This window comes from Talaromyces rugulosus, chromosome III, assembly GCF_013368755.1.
Source record: "Talaromyces rugulosus chromosome III, complete sequence".
NCBI classification, from domain to species: domain Eukaryota; kingdom Fungi; phylum Ascomycota; class Eurotiomycetes; order Eurotiales; family Trichocomaceae; genus Talaromyces; species Talaromyces rugulosus.
This window is the reverse complement of record NC_049563.1, coordinates 5,048,342-5,066,299: the sequence shown is the minus strand read 5'-3', so window position 1 is coordinate 5,066,299 and position 17,958 is coordinate 5,048,342. Positions and strand designations below refer to the sequence as shown.

Genomic DNA, 17,958 nt, shown 5'->3' with positions numbered 1-17,958 from the left:
CCGTCCTTCTCTTCTCTGAAACACACCACGAAGAAATGATCTAGGATATCGACATATACAGAATGGCTTTTTCGCTCGCTGGCCGCTGCCTTGCCCGCTCCGCCCGTCGTCATTGCGGCGGTAGGGTTTCTTCCAGTGTGAGATGGAGCAGCTCCATTTCACAGCGACCGGGGTCTGACCAGTATGCAGAATTCTTCAAGGCGAGAACTTAATTATTCAATGCTAACTGTGAGGCTGCTAGTGTGCGCTTCCCCGGCGCTGTCGATAGTAAATTCACCTCCGACATGTCGTTTTCGCGGCCGTCGAATACGCCTGCGATGGCTACGTACCGCGTGATGGATTCGGATGGTGTTATTGTTGATAAAGCGCATGAGCCTTCAGATGTTCCCAACGAGCAGGTTCTGACGTGGTACAAGAATATGTTGACTGGTAAGGCCTCTGAATCCTGGCATTTGAGATAAGAGCGGTTCTCACTGACATTTGGGCGTAGTTAATATAATGGATATTATCATGTTTGAGGCACAGCGACAGGGTCGATTAAGTTTCTACATGGTATTTACATTATTTTTTAATAACTGTTTACCATGCTAATTCGTGGTGGTGTGCGATAGGTTTCGGCCGGCGAAGAGGGAATCGCTGTCGGGTCCGCAAGCGCGTTGACCGACGATGACGTTCTCTTTTGCCAATATCGAGAATCAGGTGTTTTCCAGCAGCGAGGATTCACACTCAAACAATTTATGAGTCAATTGTTTGCGAATAAGGATGACTCTGGTCATGGGCGAAACATGCCTGTGCACTATGGCCTTGAATATCCCCGTATAGTAAGTTTTGACACACGGCCCACATCTCATTATAAGACAGGTTTTGACCAGAAAATAAATATAGTACACGATATCTTCTCCTTTAGCAACCCAAATCCCACAAGCTACTGGTGCGGCATACGCCCTGAAAGTCCAAGCTCTACAAAACCCAAATCGTCCATCTCGCGTTGTCGCCTGCTACTTCGGTGAAGGAGCTGCTAGTGAAGGCGACTTTCATGCGGCTCTAAATATGGCTGCAACTCGCTCGTGTCCAATTGTTTTCATCTGCCGAAACAATGGCTTCGCAATCTCAACACCGACTCTGGAGCAATACCGTGGTGACGGTATTGCCAGCCGTGGAATTGGCTACGGCATTGACACAATCCGAGTGGACGGAAACGACATTTTTGCTATGCGTGAGGCGACCAAGGAAGCGCGACGTATGGCTCTAGAAGATGGCGGCCGGCCTGTGCTTGTTGAAGCTATGAGTTACAGAGTCTCACACCACAGCACTAGTGACGACAGTTTCGCATACCGTGCGAGGGTGGAAGTTGAGGACTGGAAGCGTCGAGACAACCCAATCATCCGTCTTCGTAAGTGGCTCGAAAACAAGGGTCTGTGGAACGAAGAAATGGAGCAGCAGACACGAAAAGACTTGCGGGCCGATATACTTAAAGCTTTCAACGCTGCTGAGCGCGAGAAAAAGCCTGCCCTGAAGGAAATGTTTGGTGATGTTTATGAGCATTTGACGGAGGAGCAAGAAGCTCAGCGGGCTGAACTCAGGAAGCACTTGGAAAAATACCCTGAGGAATATAACCTCAATAGTTATGACGGCGGTATCAAGGGACTATAGATGACTTGGTTCGTTTTTTTTGGTTCATTACGCCGACCTCGTTATGTACTCTAGGAAGGTTTAGTCTTACGATATACACATAGAGAAATTAAGAGTTGAATTTTACATTTATTTCTTTGAATTCTGGTCCTCTATACTCGATGTAATTGAAATTAATACCTGCGTCACTAAGAGACGGCTAGATTCCTAATACTTACCCTCCGAGTGGACGTTGTAGACTGGTTTAAAACACTTCAAGTCATTTTCATCCCGCCGTCTCCGACCAAGGTGTGACAAGGGCACTCACCGAACAGCACAATAGTGCTTCACTTGATATGTTGTGCAACCTATTGTCTAACCATTGCGGGGAAATGCTGAAAGAGCTTTAGATAATAATACAAGACGTCGTCTTGCCAATCGATCAGCCGCTCCTACATGCTATAGAGTGGAAATCATAGAAGACAAATCACTGAATAGAGTCTAGTTCTGTTCCTCGAAAAACGGTATAATGGAAAACCCTAACACTCTCGGCCCCATCTCTGGCTCTGGTCCGGGAACCATATATTTACGCCCTGAATTGCGAGACCTTAAAATCATTGGGGTCGAGGAGCATGTTGCTTTCCCCGAACTGTTGAAATTGATTCCTCGGGACGACTATCTTGTTTCGACTTTCCAAACGGTCCTGAACAATGGCGGATTAGCATACGCAGCTGGTCGACGCTCTGCAGGCGAACAACGGATCAAAGACATGGACGAAGGGCACATTTCTTTTCAAGTTCTCAGCTTATCGGGTGCAATTGGTGTTAATTTTATGGCGCCTCAGCCTGGATACGAACTCTCCGTCCAAATCAACAATATTTTGAAAAAGGCTGTGGAAAAATACCCAACTCGATTTGCCGCTCTTGCCGAATTGCCCATGCAAGACCCAGATCTAGCTGTCATGGAACTGCATAGATGCATCAAAAAATTGGGATTTGTGGGTGCGATGATGAGTGGCTCAATCGGGGCGTCTGGGAGATATCTAGATGGCCCAGAGTACGATCCGGTCCTTGCTGCGTTTGAAGAGCTGGACGTCCCATTGTATCTGCATCCCGGGGTAGTCCCCAAGCCCGTGATGGATACGTATTACAGTTTTCCAGAAAAACCTCTTCTGTCGGCAACCTTTGCACATATGGGCTGGGGTTGGCATAATGAGGTTGCTATCCATCTCCTGCGCCTCGTCCTCTCGGGTGCGTTGGAAAGACATCCCCGTTTGAAGATTATCGTTGGGCATCAGGGAGAGATGCTACCAATGATGATACAACGCTTTGATACTGTGTTTGACCAAGAGACTTTTGGTTACAAGAGGAGTGTTGGGGAGATGTTGCGCAGCCAGGTTTGGGTTGCCATATCAGGTCTTTTCACTCTCCCTCCTACACTGTGCACAATTGCCACTTGGGGAGTTGATAAAGTGCTCTTTGCCAACGATTATCCGTTTATCGACACCCAACGAGTTCCGGAATTTGTTCGTGCATTGGGCGATGTTCTTTCGCCGGCGGATTTGCGCAAGGTCTGCCAAAAAAATGCAGAGCAACTTTTTAAGATTACTGTATGACACCGTCTATCGAACTGTATTTAGTGAAGATTGGAAATTTTGTTGGATTTAGTTTCTATTATAACTTACCTAAACTTGACCAGGATTGAAATTATCAAAAGCGTACGTGAATGGTTACATCATATATGATTCAAGAATAATTAACAGGGGGATTGTACGTAGTTGACGTTTGAATTTGATGCTTCTACCGAAATAAATAAGGGGAAAGTTATCCCTTGACATGCAAGGCAGGAACCCTAACCCTAACCCTAATATAAAAATTCTTCACTGCCCGCGCAAAGTAGTAACTTCCTAGTATAGATAGCGTATTGCAAGTAAGATCATATCTTTGGTAAAGATGAAAAATCGTCCCGAAAGAAAAAAACACAATAAATGAAACCGAAAGGCGCGCTCATAATCATTTTCAACAACAAATTTCTGTCCTAGAAATATTCAACGCGTGAATCACAAGGCCTTTTTGGCAGCGCTCTTGACGATTTCGTCGTCCAAAACCAGTTCATCTCTCTCCCACACCAACTGCACAGCGGCACCCACGGGACCAGTGAAAAGTGCAGAAGTGGCGGTTTTGAAAAGGAGGCCAAACCAGCCAACCTTGCCTTGGATTTTGCTGCGAGCAAGAGCGTTTACAGTGACTGCCCAAAGGAGTACGGCAGAGGTGCCGACAAGGAAGTCCCACTGGAGGAAGATGTGAACGCCGTCGCCAATGTCCTTGACTTTGAGTTCGCCGTTCGTAAAGGGGTTGTAGGGCGTAAAGACTTGGGCCGGGTGCAATGAGTGCAGGTAGCTCTCGTTGAAGAACTCGGGCTTGGCGATAGTCACAAGGGAAATAGTCCATGAAATAACGTGATTGAGGGCAGAATTGGTCAAGGCAAAAGTGTATGCTGCTCTAAGTGACTTTCTCAATTTAAATGGGGAGTTGTCGCTGGTAGAGCCGGAGAATAGGAGAGAAACGATAGTGAGCAAGGTGGATACGTAGACTGGCCACGGCTGCCACAATGCAACCAGAACTTGTTTCTGGTCAAATGTGATAACTTCAGGGGCAGGAATCAACATAGCAAAGCTAGGGACTTGAAAAGCCAGGATGAAAATCACAGGAATCGCATTTACGACTGCACGTGGAATCGCAATGTTCTTTGCGGTTGGTTGAAAGGATGTGTTAGAGGTTAGAAGCTGTAGGCCAAGATAGAGCGGGGTTGACATAGCAAATGTAGCCACTTGAGCTGCGATTCCGAAGATCGAGGGGCTGTTATGATTTAAGAGTCAGTAACTTTCCGGCCTCTTTTGTATCCCGAATGAAAGGAGACAACTTACAGGGAAAACAGGTTACTCGAGTTTCCTTTGCGCCATGCTTCCAAAACAACTAAAACCCACGCTGAACCAAAAGCGCCGGTAAAAGTGATTGAGTGGAGGAAAAGAGATGGATTGCTTCCATCGACAACAGGAATAAAGAAGACAGTCAAAAACGCCAAAAGACGGTCGACTGGCTCAAACCCGGTATACACAGTCCTCAAGGGCTCCCCAGACCCTGGAAGCACTTTGTTTTCGACAAAGTGCTCGACGAGCCTTAAGAGGCCATTGTTCTCCGAGAAGACGAAGATGGCGAAGCCGGCAAAGCCGGATAAGAGGAAAAACACCACTGGTAGATAAGAAGCCAACCCCATGGTTGCGAAAGTCGAATTAATGAGTAGGACAACACACAGAAGCAAAAAAGAAGAGTTGGATATTCGGCGGACTCCTTGCTTTTAGGTAAACGATTGATGCCTCGCGACTCGGCGGTCGAAATATACGAACTATACCGTAAACGGTCAGCCCGGGTCGGTAAAAGAGCAGGCACCAACAATTGGTACGAATAGTGTCCAATGAGCGAGCCCTCACAGACGTCAGAGATCCTCTTTGATGCCAATAATCATGTGTAAAAAGCGCAAGACGTGGGGGAGGAAGAGGAGGAGGAGCGCAAGGCAGCGCTATCCCTCGCGTCGATGAGCCTCGGCTGCCGATCTGGATTAGCGGGACCCAATCGTAGCGCGGCTGGCTCGCCCCACCAGAAATTTCCTGCGGAGCTGGAAGCGCCGAGGTTTGATTTATTTTCGAACAATAATCAAAACCACCCCACACGAAAAAGACAAAGCATGTCGAAACGAAAGCATTCGGCGCTCGAGGATGACTTGCGTCCTGAGGCGGCCAATGATTTTAGAGCGACCCGACTCCGCCACCGGTTTGAGCGTGGGACGCAGCTTTTGTTCCGTGCTTTGAAGACTGCCCGTGGCTTTGAGAGGCAGAAATTGGGCCGGCGACAGAAGACTGCCGGCCAAGAGGAGGACAATAAAGCCTTGGAAAGACTGGGGCAAGAAGTACAGGTCCTGAAGGTAGGGACACTCAACTTGTAGCCTCTCATCTGTGGGGTTACTAACAATGATTCCAGAGCCTCAACTTGGAAGAAACAGCACAGCGGTATTTACTCAAACAACTGCAAAAGACTAAACGCATCGCCGAATCACCTGAATATGTTCGATTAGCAAAGACTGCCTCGGTCTCAACATCGGGACCACGAGATCCAGCCGAAGCCAATGTTACCGCGAGGCTATTTAAGTCCAACCCCGTTCAAAGTGCACTCCCGGAGATCCTGGACGGCATTAGAAGCCTGCTGGGGCTAGACGAGGACCCGAAAAATCAGAGCACAAACAAGAAATCTGAAAAGAATGAAAAAGTGAAAGAGAAAAAGCAGACTGCTCAAGTGCAGAGACCGGAAAGCGTCTCCGATGATGAATTGGACGAAAACCCAAAGCCGAATCGCGGGAATGTGGGCGACATCAGCAATGGCGAGGGATCAGACGCAGAGAGTCTCGAATTTGCCCAGTTTGACGACCGTCTTGCTTCCGCCTCAGATGACTCAGACTCTGAAATGGACCTCGATACAAACCCACCAAATCGACCCTACGACGCCACAGCCGACCTTTCTGTTTCGTCGGGCTCGGAATCAGCGGCCTCTTCCAAATCCCCACCAGCCTCTAAAATAAAGGGACGGCAAAAGCTTCGAGCAGACGAGACTCCCAAGGATACAACCTTCCTTCCTTCGCTTATGATGGGCGGTTACTGGTCAGGGACCGAATCCGGTGAGGATAGCGATACTCCCAAAGGCCCACCTCAACGCAAGAACAGAATGGGACAACAAGCTCGTCGCGCTTTGGCGGAGAAGAAATACGGTAGCGGTGCCAAACATCTGCAAAACGACAACAGAAACGGTAACAACGGTAAAAACGCTGGCTGGGATAGCCGCAGGGGAGCGACGAATGGATCTGACTCTAGGCCTAGATGGGGCAAAGGACAGACAGGTCGACCTTTTGACAAAGGGGGGAATAGAGACGACAGGATAGACAAGCCGACGCAAAGAGCTGCTCCATCAAATGCTAATGCACCTTTGCATCCGTCTTGGGAAGCAGCGCGCAAGGCTAAAATCGAGAAATCCCAGGCTTCGTTTCAAGGGAAGAAGATCACATTTGACTAGTTTGTATATTTATCTTAGCAACATGGATTGGATATGGTCAGAGCACTGTATCGTACGCTTGATCTTGTCATTAAGTTCTATTTCTAATGAATAATAACTATAAATTATATAACATGTAAAGAACCGGTCTTTATTATACACCCGGCCAGTCTTTATAGATGTTTAATGTTACTCAGGAGCATACTTGCTCTTCCGTCTGATAGCTGGTCCGTATTTGTAAAAGGCAAACGGAATCAGCACCAGTATGCCACTGATACTCCCCAGTATCGTCAAGGTATACGCCACGCCCATGTTGCGGTAGAACGGGATGGAAATTTCAATCATTGCACCTGATATAACATAGCGAATCAAGGTGATACTGGCCAAGGCACTAGCAGCATAAACTTCATACGAGTCGATGATATACTGGTAAGTAGTCATGAAGACACACAAAATGCCAAACCCGAACAAAACCGAGGCGAGAAGTGGTGACCAGATCGAAATGTCTGGTCGAGCTGTCCAGCCCATCCAGAACAGACTGATTGGTATAGCTGGTCCGCCGATCATGGCCCAGTATAACCGAGATTCTGGTGCGACTTTGACGTCGGGGCCGAGTGCTTTGGCTCGGGCAATATCACGTTTACGAAGGTGAACGTTCAGTGGAATCAATGCGCCGCAAGATAAAACGCCTACCATCTGGCCCACGAAGCAGACGCCCGTCATTCCTTGGGACAGGCCGTAGATGTCGGTGAAAATGAACGTGTATCCAGTGAGAAAGGTAAAGAGGACAATGTAGACGACGGTGAGATACAGACCGAAGAGGATGATAATCGGTTCTTGAATGAACATCAACACTGGCCGGTATAGAGCTCGAACAAGTCGCATGGCCAGGGGTGTTTTTCGGATCTCGATGCCTCCACGATATCGCTTATCGCCAGTCAAGCGACGCAAGTGCTGTGCTTTCCATTTGAGAAGAATTGGATGATATGTTTCCGGTTGAATTAGAACAACAACGATCAAGATAATACCGGAAGCAATTAGCGTTATCCACTCGGTCCAACGCCAGCTCAAAGTTTCACTTTCACCAAACCAGCCTCCAACCAACGGCGCAATGAGGGGACCAAGGAATGAAAAGCAAGCGAACATGGGGAATGCAAAGACACGCTCTGCAGGATTCCATAGATCTGAGAGTGAGCCTCCGGCACAGACAAGAGGCGTTGCGCCGAACATGCCGCTGAAGAATCGACATGCAAGCTGGGCTGAAAGGCTGGGTGCGGCGCCTGCACCAACAAGGAAAACCATATACAGGGCCATGGTGAGAATATAGATTGGATTCCGCCCTACGGTCTCGGAAAACGGACCGGCTATCAAGGCACCAGCGCCGAATCCGATCATGAATATACCTGTACATTGTTGTTAGCCTGTTGTCACCAAGGTATTGTGAACACAATACGCACCAGTCGCTAGAGATTCGGCAACTTCACTAACTCCAAACTCTTCCATTGCCTGAGGTATAATAGCTGAATCGATAGCAGAAGCAAACCCGACAATACCGCCAATGAATGAAAGTACCATCGTCGCCGTGGTTCTTCTAGCAAATCCCCAACTCTGTGGGTTCATAGGGTCTTTTTCATGCTCCCAGGCCACCACGAAGACTTTTCCCAACTCAGAACCACCTTCTTTTGTTGTTCGGTCACGGACTTCGATACCGGTCAATGCGTGGCCTAGAGTTGTTCCTGTAGTGCTCTGCGTAGGAACTATATGGAGGTCACCAGCTTCAAGGTCTGGGTCCGGGGTTTGCTCAATATCAATTTCGGCGGTAGCATGACGAGTCGACGAAGAAGTGGTCGAGGGTGTCGTTGAGAAGTTTCCTTGTCTGGTATCATCTTCCTGAGCCGCATTCTCGTCGTCGTCAACTGCAGCTACATCGCCACCGTCTTTTCTAAGTGCTAAGGGCGAGTTCTTTGTGCTGCGATGATTCCGGCGCTGCTGTCGCAATCCGGCGACTTTTTCGTCATCACGTTCTAGCTGAGCTTCGAGTATTTTGCGGAAGCGCCGATACTGGAGAACGGATTGCATCGTGCGAGGGCTTTCGAGAACCTCGTCTATTACTCGGCTTGCTTGCCGACGATGCTTTGAACTAAACTGTTACTAGGTTCTGCTCATTTAAGTAGATTTCCCTCAGATAAACGCGACCCTTTTCGGTTCTTTCTGGCGCTTACAATGATGAGGAAGCTGTTGAATCTGAATGCTTACTGAGCTGCTAGCAAATTTTTAAAGCACTTTTCACCAGTTGGCGACCAACGATTGTTGGAGGATTGGTTTTTCCTTTTACGGAAAGGTGTGCTCGGCCAAAAGTCCGAACGATATCGTCGGATATAGCCGCGTTCGAGATAACGACATTGATTTTTTATCAGATGTATAATATGAAATAATGGCTCTATTTAAGCATTATTAACAATTGGGGGTATGCTTTTCGGGTTTAGATAGTCGACTGCTATATTCTATTGGCCGCAGAGTCTAATTTTCCTTCAACTGCAAGCATATCTAGAGAACAAGTGTATCGGATAACCGGAAAACCGGAAACAAATTTCCAGAAGATGTGCTGAATAACCTTTAGCTATGAATGTAGATACGAGCTACATATAAAATGGCGTGGTATTGCATAGAGAGTGATTATTAAACATGTCAATTGATATGCCTGCATACCACGTGCACTCAACGTTGCTTGGTCATTACTTCTAGAAAGTTAAATTATCGGGTGGCCCACATCAGCTTGTATTACCAATTAGTTGTTAACCGAAAAGAAGGTTGAAAAAGGCATAAAAAGAAAGTGACATCATATAAAAATCGTAGTTCTTCTTATGAGATGATGTAGAGACTATCACAACCTCTCACTCTACATACAATTTCTAAAGACACAGGTCTCATGATTCGCAGCAGCGGTTTCTTTATTCAATATGTTTCACTATAGAATTTCCAAACTTCAACTGTCGTGTAACCTTCACGGCAAAATTTCCGGAAATATTGAATCTTTGATGCAACCTTATTCTAAATGCCGGTATACCGAAGGTATTTCCATCGGAGTTTTAGTGTAGCAGGAAAAGGTGTGCCAGTGAAAAGCTGTTCCAAGCTTTCCTAAAATAAGGATGCGACATCTGGAGCAGCACTTGCCTTCTCTCTTATATATTCTAAATAAACATAGCTCCAGGCCGAATACTACGACTGATAGAAGATTGAAGAGATGGCTACTTGCAAACTATTATTTTATCCGGAAGCAAGTTTCCGGGTTACAGTTGAACGGGTGTCCCGGATCGCTACTATTTTTTTAAGGCCATACAAGGTCTGTACACGCTAAAGGCTCGGCGAATGTCTAGAATTCAAAATTGTCAATTTTCTCTTGCTAGTTTGGGTGACAAGCCACTAAAAGATTAGTGATGATCTGGGACACCCGGTCAACTGTAACCTGGAAGAAGAAGAAAACGGAGCTTATTGTACGTCGGGCTAATACCGGTGTTGACGAGTAGTTACTCAAATATCAAGCACAATATCTGCATTGCCCGGTCCTTTTCGGATAATAAACGCCAACCAAGCCGACGACAACGCATGCAATGAGACTAATAATAATGAAGAACAAGGATCAGGTTCCCACGTTCCTTATTTCGGAAAATTTCAAGTTCCACCCAATGCAACCCCAGTCGGATCTGACTAGTCCCGGACTCCCGGAGAAAGCTTAGATGCGATCCTGCCAAAGTATGATAATGCATTGGTGCTGAACCATCCCCCAAAAGATCTTCAGTTGAAAGGCGAGGGTGGTGTCACCAACTGAGTCATTAATACCGAGTACGTGTAATAATAATAACGAATATTATTATAGATTCGAATTTTCTTGATCTAGCAGGAGGCCGACGTAAAAGAGCCTTGCTTTGGCTCAAGCATGGTGGTTCTCCTAGGCCAAAAAGCAAGTTGAAGCAACAAAAACAGTGCTTGATCAGCGGACCAGAGACCACGTAACGCCATGGCGTGTATAGCTCCTAATCAATTGCATCTTTAATCTGCCGGATGTATCACTATTCGTTCGTCCAGTGGGTTGCATTTGCTGAAATGCTCTGGCTCGGATCAGTTGATACCGAGTCCGCAGTCAAGCTTTTTTTTTGTTGGCAATTCTAGAATGGATATGCAATCATGCCTAGCCAAATTGGCAGGCGTGCATAACCAACGTTTACCAACGTTTACTAGCGACGGCCCTATTTAAGCAGCGTGATGGCCGCAAATCGTTACTTCTCCCTGCGGCAGCGCAACCTTCTTTCCATTGTGGTCGTTGCATGTGTTTTTTTTATAACTTTTTGCGCACCACTGGAATGTCCCAGCTCGACAATGTTATCTTTACTTTCTAGTAGTCCGTTACCTGGCGCACTATGTGCAGTACTATCATGCGGATTCTTTTTCCAGTTCGCCGACGGCCAAGCGCCGCCGAATCCCTATCCCCAGGGACAAGTGTCCAGCTCTAATCCGCTCGAGGTAGATTTAGGATATGCCACCTACCTTGGAGTGGCCAATGAGCTGAACGAATGGTTTGGGAAAGTTTCCTCTTCATCGGTTTGGGAGTAATCGAAAGGACATTGTAGCTGACTTCTTTGAGGCTAAAGAATCCGGTACGCAGAGGCGCCTATTGGGCCCTTGAGATGGCAGCGCCCCGAAGCACCCAACTTGACAAGCAATGGGACAGTCATCAACGCCAGTACGTCTGCCGTGGCCTGTCCTCAAGCGCCGAATCATGTTTCGTGAGCATTCTCAAATCAAATTGTGTTGTTAGGCTGTGACGAGTTGTGCTGATGGGAATGACAATAGACCACCATCGCCGTTTGCCCCTTCGTCCGGAGAAAGCGAAGACTGCCTGTTTTTGAACGTGTGGGCTCCGCCAAATGCAGAGAACCTGCCCGTTTTTGTGTGGATCCGTAGGTTTAGCCTTGCTTTTTCCATTCTAACTTTTACGTCTTGCTAAAGGGGACATATAGATGGCGGAGGCTATGGCAGCGGCTCTGCCACCTGCGACATGGACTTTTTCATCAACAGCTCGAAAGAACCTTTCATCGGTGTGGCTATTCAGTACCGAGTAAGAGAAGAATATATCTTTCTACATAAAAAGACAATATGTGCTAAGACTTTTCTAGCTTGCTGCCTTTGGTTTTCTATCCTCGGACGATGTTCACAATTTCGGAACTCCGAATGCAGGACTCTTCGACCAATACCTCGCCTTGCAGTGGGTGCAGAACTATATCAGTCTTTTCGGTGGTGACCCGACCAACGTTACCATTGCCGGTGAATCTGCCGGTATGTTAATTCTGGGAATGACTTCAGTCTGGCGCTGACTAATTACGCAGGTGCTGGTTCGGTCATGATGCAAGCCATGGCTTTCGGAGGTTCAGTAGGAGATACCCTATACAATCAGGTATATACCCTTAATTTTTTTTGTTCGTGGTAAGTTTTGAATTTTAACAAGTAACAGATCTGGGCTGCCAGCCCGTATCTCCCTCAACAATACAACTACAGCGACTCTGTCCCCACGCAGGGATATTATGACTTTGCCGAGGCTGCTGGTTGCTATGATAGCGCCAATCCAAACGCAACAGAGCATGTTTTCCAGTGTCTCGTGAACCAGGATACGAAAATCCTCCAAAATGCATCGTATACGTGTACAGTGGACTATAAATTTGGTCAATGGGCGTATCTGCCCGTGACGGATGGGGTTATGATACAAGATCGGCCTAGTGATCAACTCCCAGCCGGACGAGTTAATGGGAAGACAGCTCTCATCGGCGTATGTATTCTATGCGAATCCTAATACAAGCAGTTGGGAAAACTAACAATCGTGCTAGACTAATGCCGATGAAGGCGAAATGTTTGTGCCGCAGAATGTTACGACAGAGGAAAGCTTTGTTGAATTTGTTCAGTGGATGTTTCCGTACTTTACGGACAGTGACATTCAGACAGTTCTCGAATATTATCCTATAACTACTGCTCAAGCGCAGAACACGGTCAGGTTTGCGACAGATGGGGTAGATCCCAACACAACAGCTGTGACTGAAGGCCCCTTTGCAACGGGGCAACAGCAGCGTGCCAATGTATGTATCCTGGAACAGCTTCTTTGAGAGGGCTGAAAAAAAAAGGTACTAACGGCACACAGAACCTATATGCAGAGACGACATTTGTCTGTCCCGCGCAGTGGATGGCCGAGGGGTTCAACACCGAAAACCATGAAGCCTATAAATATCAATACTCCATCCTCACGTCTCTACACGGAGACGATCTATTCGCCTACTTCACTGCTGGAGCAGTGCCCGTCAACATGGGACAGAGTTTCCGTGACGCTATGATATCATTTTTAAACAGCTTCATCGTTAGCGGGACGCCCAACACAGCATCCGTATATAACACGACTGTCCCCGCCGACACAGCCAGTTTCATGGCCTCTTGGCCGGCATATGATACGCAGAATCAGACGCAAGCGAACTTAAATCATACGGGAGGCACTTTGACGACGATTACAGACCCGAGAGATCCGTTTCACTACCCAGTGAATATGTATGTCAACCCGGGGCTGGAGGCGGCTTTTAACTTGGTCAATGCGTATACTTGGGAAGGGGGCAGGGGCCAGCGATGTGACTTTTGGAAGGGTGTTGGAACGAGGGTTCCTGAGAAGCGATGACTTGGTGTAAATAGTTTTTAGTGTATTAATGTAATTAAGAAAACTTGGTATTTAAGAATCACTGGAACCGCTTCCTTTCACTCGATCGATCCAGCAATCGAGATTGAGAGGGTATAGACTAATAGTATTGGGTTAAATATGGGGATCTTTTCTAGCTAGAAAGCTAAGTTTACCTTGCGCTTTCTTCACTGGGACGTCTATTTGCTCTTGTACCTTGCCAAGCCAATCGAATAGCTCTTATCCCATTTCTATAAAACTCAATTGTTACACATGTAGTCCAGTAAACTTCATAAATAGTGGGTCCGGTATATCTGAACGACGTTGATCCGACTTACCACTTACAGTAAAACCTGCTTAAAAGCAACTAATTTTGACAGGTACTTTGGTTGCTTATAAAGAGGAGTTGCTTTTAAAAACGGCAAATAGAGCAATATTACTGGTCGACCTTTTTATAAACAACTTTGTATGGGAAGTAGAAACATTGGAAATTGCTTATAGAGCGTTAAAAGCAACAAATACAGCAATTCTATTGGCTATCTTGACCCACTTAGCCTGTTGCTTTTAGCCATGGTTGCCTGTAGGCGGGTTTTACTGTAGTTAGAATATCCACCGAAACAAAGCTATTTCTTGGCTGTCCATCAACTCGACCTAGAAAAAAAATCAATAGGTCACATGTTAGACGTGTTACATTGTATAGATCAGATGACCGCGCCGGCATCCCGGGCTCCCCGGCCAATGAGCGGTCGACCGGCTGACGGTTACCGGCAGCCAATAAGAGACTCGGCCCAGCCGGCCCGAGCCCGGACGCGATCCGGTCGCCGCGCTTAGCCGTGCCGGTTGGCGGCTCTGTGACACGATGACTGAAATGGATATGGAACAGATGTGGCGGCATTGCTCCTTGTTATGCTGTTTGTAGGAAGGACCTGGCAGTTAGCAGTCTTAATATGATGGTATCATGATGTCGAACGACCGGTATCATAGCGAACAAGGTCGGTGGCAGGGAGCGATTAGTTCTATGTAGTACTAAGTACTCGTATACAGTCACAGAGTATGGAGAACAAGCCGATAAGCTTGATAAGCAGCGTGGGCCGGTCGATAACAGCCCCGCGTTCCTACCCTGGTGACTCCCTGATGACTTCCCTGGCTGGCGGGTTCCGTCCCGGCAGGTGCGGCCAGGAGTCCATTTAAGCCTTCTCCAGGCCCTGGTCTGCCTTCTTCCTCCAATCTCCTATAGCACACCCCATTATACACATTATACATCCAGCATCTTTACCACCTGTCTTACCGTCGTACAATGAACCCAACGCGCACTGTTCGCGCATTCTATCAACCAGCTTCCTATCACCTCTTGCAGGCACGATATGTCAGCACGACAAAGACAACAAAGTCGTCTGCTGTCGTGAGTGCGGGATCTCCTGCTGCTGCTACGACCAGCTCTGCTCTTCAGACGACCTTCCCACAGCAGATCGGAGACCTTATCGGTACTTCGAAGCCAAAGCCAGATTCACAATCGCCACTGGCAAAACTGCCTCTGTCCAGCGTCCTTCGATCACTAGTCATCCTCTCTTTCTCGTCATCACACCTTCTCCTCAAGCCATGCATCTACACGCTGTCTGCATTGGCGAATCCAAAGACACCGCTTACCGATACGGATCGTAACCCTCTCCTTCACTGGCTTATAAAGAACACTATCTACAAACAGTTCAACGCTGGAGAGAACAAGGTTGAAGTACAAAAGTCGATTAATGAGATCAAGGAGTTAGGATGTCGAGGCGTGCTTCTTGGATATGCACGGGAAGTGCTGACCGGAGAAAGCAAAGTCAGTCCTCATGATGCAAAGGTGGCAAAACAAGACGTGGATGCATGGCTTCAAGGAACATTGCAGGGTGTCGAAATGGCGACCGAGGGAGATTTCGTTGCTCTCAAGTAAGTTGATCATATATTTCCATACTATACACAGCTAATAGGTTTTCAGATTCACCGGTATGGGAACCCAGGCCGTACATCTTTTGCAGAACAACCTTCCACCGTCAGAGTATATGGACGCCGCTATCCGCAAAGCCTGCGACGCTACTATCGCTAAGGGCACACGCCTCCTCGTTGACGCTGAAGAACAAGCAGTTCAACCAGGGATCGAAAACTGGGTTATGAAATACCAGAAATACTGTAACCTGCAAACCCCTGGCAAGGCAACCATCTACTGCACATACCAGGCCTACCTCAAATCAACGCCAGCGACTATTGCAAAGCACCTGGCTATGGCCGAAAGAGACGGTTATACACTGGGTGTCAAGCTTGTTCGAGGCGCGTACATGAAAATCGAGCCACGACATGTGATCTGGGACACCAAGGAAGATACCGATATTTGCTACGATGGTGTCGTCGAGGCTATTCTCACCCGACGTTACAATTCCATGCTTTCTCCCGCGCCTGAGAGTGTAGCGAAGGAGACAGTGCCACCTGTGAATCTTATTATCGCCACACACAACCGCGAGTCGGTACAAAAAGCCCACAGCGTCCGTCTCCAGCAGGTGCAAAACAACGAGCCCCGCATTGACCTGTCATATGCTCAACTGCAGGGTATGGCAGATGAAGTCAGCTGCGACCTTATCAACGGCTTTGAGGATGCTGCCCGCAAACACCCTCACCAAGTTCTCGAGTCGCCTAATGTATATAAGCTGTTGACTTGGGGCTCTGTTCAGGAATGCATGGGATTTTTGCTGCGACGCGCGCTTGAGAACACTGAAGCCGTGGCACGGACAAAGGACTCGCAGAAGGCTATGATGGAGGAGCTTTGGAGAAGAATCAAGACAGTTCTTGTGAGGGGAAATTAATGACATGGAATGATGCCGAGATGAAGTTTCGAAGAGGTTGTGATGACTTTTTTTTTGTTATTAATTTTTGGAGTATGAGCCCAGTTTAGTTTACATAGCGTCGCGTGGAGGCATAGCGTTTTGTTCAGACAATACAAAGTTTCATTATTTTTTTAAAGCAATGATTGATGTTATTAAGGAGATATTATTTTGTGATCAGTATACCGGAAAGAAGTGTGGGGAACTCCCCTCGGCATCCCTTCGACCTCGATGGCCTTCATCTTCCCAGTGTTTACCAGTATTCACCATATAACCCAATAAACGCAAGAGGACACTCTATTTCACACATCATAAAAAAGAAACGACAAAATTACTGATCTATCATACGATCCAATTCTTTTTCTTTTTGCCGTACCATATTATCAGGAACTTGAACCATCCCACCACCATGCTCGTGCTTCCAGAAGACCAACTCAACCAACTTCTCCTAAACCTGGACCAAACACAATGCGAGACAATCCTCCAAACCCTTTCAGACGCCCTGGCTACATGCTCCGCGCAAGCAAAATCTATTGATCAAAACCAACAACAACAAATCCACCAGCCGCTGCGCAGCAGCATCGTGACCAACCATGGCGACACGACGCTGTTCATGCCTGTCTCCGACACTCTATCCACAGGCATAAAAGTCGTTGCAGTCCCGCACAACGGACCTATTCGCGGGGTAATTAATGTGCTCTCAGCACAAGGCGCCTTATTGGGCGTGATTAGCGCTGCGGAAGTTACCGCTTTTCGCACGGCGTTGGCGACAATGACGCTGTTTAGTCGATGCAAAGGACTTTTCTCTAAATCAAGGGTAATAGTTTTTGGCGCAGGGCGGCAGGCTGAGTGGCATGCTCGTCTAGCCCTGTTACTGAGCGCAACAGAGATTGAGGCGATCACGTTCATTAACCGTGGGCAAGATCGTCTCGACCAGATGATGGCCGGCTTGCTTCCAGATCTGAAACAGCGTTACCCAAATCTCAAGGTCAATGCGTATGCGAAATCTTCATTGGCCCCAGGGGAGTATGTGTCTCGGCTCAATTCGGATTTGGCTGAGAGTAGTGTCTTGTTTTGCTGCACCCCTTCCACGGAACCGCTGTTTGCGTATGACACTATTGCTGCCAACAATAGGCGCCGGTTCATTTCCATGATTGGCTCGTATAAGCCACATATGCAAGAGATTGACAAGCAGACACTACTTTCTGGTACCGAGGGGAGGATCTATGTAGACTCAAAACACGCATGTCTCAAAGAGGCCGGAGAGCTGATCATGGCTGGTGTTCAAGAATCTCAGCTCGTGGAAGCCGGAGATGTTTTTGGTCAAGACCCAAACTTGGTGGTAGAAAAGGGCCCCGGGGCTGGGAATATAGTGTTCAAGTGCGTGGGTATGGGTATTATGGATTTGGTTGTAGCAAAGACGTTGCTCGACATGGGTGCTGAAAAGGGACTCGGGACAAAAGTTGACTTTTGATTGTAGTTTTCTGCTATATCAATTGATCCAAACCGATAATGAGAATATACAATGGTGTCTTTCTGTGCAGTCTTTTCTGCCTCCACTTCATACTGAGATCCTCCATGTCTTTGTAATAACTCTTCTACCTACTCCTTTTTCTACCGTTACCTCGCCTGCCGTCAGCCCTCTTATCTATCGATAATAGCCACTATAATCAACACATCCTAGTGA

The 17,958-nt window shown here is 47.3% G+C and overlaps 7 protein-coding genes across 7 annotated transcripts; 5 read left to right on the top strand and 2 right to left on the bottom strand.

Annotated features, from left to right (window-relative positions):
• Window positions 1-62: 62 nt before the first annotated feature.
• TRUGW13939_06530 (uncharacterized protein) lies at window positions 63-3,226 on the top strand (the record flags this gene model as incomplete). Its single annotated transcript, XM_035489681.1, has 7 exons — window positions 63-181; window positions 242-429; window positions 491-552; window positions 612-821; window positions 886-1,636; window positions 1,871-1,920; window positions 2,117-3,226. The coding sequence occupies 7 exons, from the start codon at window positions 63-65 to the stop codon at window positions 3,224-3,226; spliced, it is 2,490 nt and encodes an 829-aa protein (XP_035345574.1).
• A 444-nt stretch (window positions 3,227-3,670) lies between these two features.
• Window positions 3,671-4,887, bottom strand: TRUGW13939_06529 (uncharacterized protein; the record flags this gene model as incomplete). Its single annotated transcript, XM_035489680.1, has 2 exons — window positions 3,671-4,469; window positions 4,538-4,887. 2 exons carry the CDS (start codon window positions 4,885-4,887, stop codon window positions 3,671-3,673), a joined length of 1,149 nt encoding a protein of 382 aa, XP_035345573.1.
• A 468-nt stretch (window positions 4,888-5,355) lies between these two features.
• TRUGW13939_06528 (uncharacterized protein) lies at window positions 5,356-6,731 on the top strand (the record flags this gene model as incomplete). The annotated part of the gene is made up of 2 exons (XM_035489679.1): window positions 5,356-5,592; window positions 5,649-6,731. The coding sequence occupies 2 exons, from the start codon at window positions 5,356-5,358 to the stop codon at window positions 6,729-6,731; spliced, it is 1,320 nt and encodes a 439-aa protein (XP_035345572.1).
• Window positions 6,732-6,899: 168 nt separating this feature from the next.
• TRUGW13939_06527 (uncharacterized protein) lies at window positions 6,900-8,789 on the bottom strand (the record flags this gene model as incomplete). Its single annotated transcript, XM_035489678.1, has 2 exons — window positions 6,900-8,113; window positions 8,168-8,789. 2 exons carry the CDS (start codon window positions 8,787-8,789, stop codon window positions 6,900-6,902), a joined length of 1,836 nt encoding a protein of 611 aa, XP_035345571.1.
• Window positions 8,790-11,087: 2,298 nt separating this feature from the next.
• On the top strand, window positions 11,088-13,419 carry TRUGW13939_06526 (uncharacterized protein; the record flags this gene model as incomplete). The annotated part of the gene is made up of 9 exons (XM_035489677.1): window positions 11,088-11,317; window positions 11,360-11,494; window positions 11,562-11,668; window positions 11,729-11,826; window positions 11,885-12,044; window positions 12,095-12,162; window positions 12,220-12,531; window positions 12,590-12,835; window positions 12,898-13,419. 9 exons carry the CDS (start codon window positions 11,088-11,090, stop codon window positions 13,417-13,419), a joined length of 1,878 nt encoding a protein of 625 aa, XP_035345570.1.
• A 1,294-nt stretch (window positions 13,420-14,713) lies between these two features.
• TRUGW13939_06525 (uncharacterized protein) lies at window positions 14,714-16,253 on the top strand (the record flags this gene model as incomplete). The annotated part of the gene is made up of 2 exons (XM_035489676.1): window positions 14,714-15,345; window positions 15,395-16,253. 2 exons carry the CDS (start codon window positions 14,714-14,716, stop codon window positions 16,251-16,253), a joined length of 1,491 nt encoding a protein of 496 aa, XP_035345569.1.
• A 427-nt stretch (window positions 16,254-16,680) lies between these two features.
• Window positions 16,681-17,745, top strand: TRUGW13939_06524 (uncharacterized protein; the record flags this gene model as incomplete). The annotated part of the gene is made up of 1 exon (XM_035489675.1): window positions 16,681-17,745. One exon carries the CDS (start codon window positions 16,681-16,683, stop codon window positions 17,743-17,745), a length of 1,065 nt encoding a protein of 354 aa, XP_035345568.1.
• Window positions 17,746-17,958: the final 213 nt, after the last annotated feature.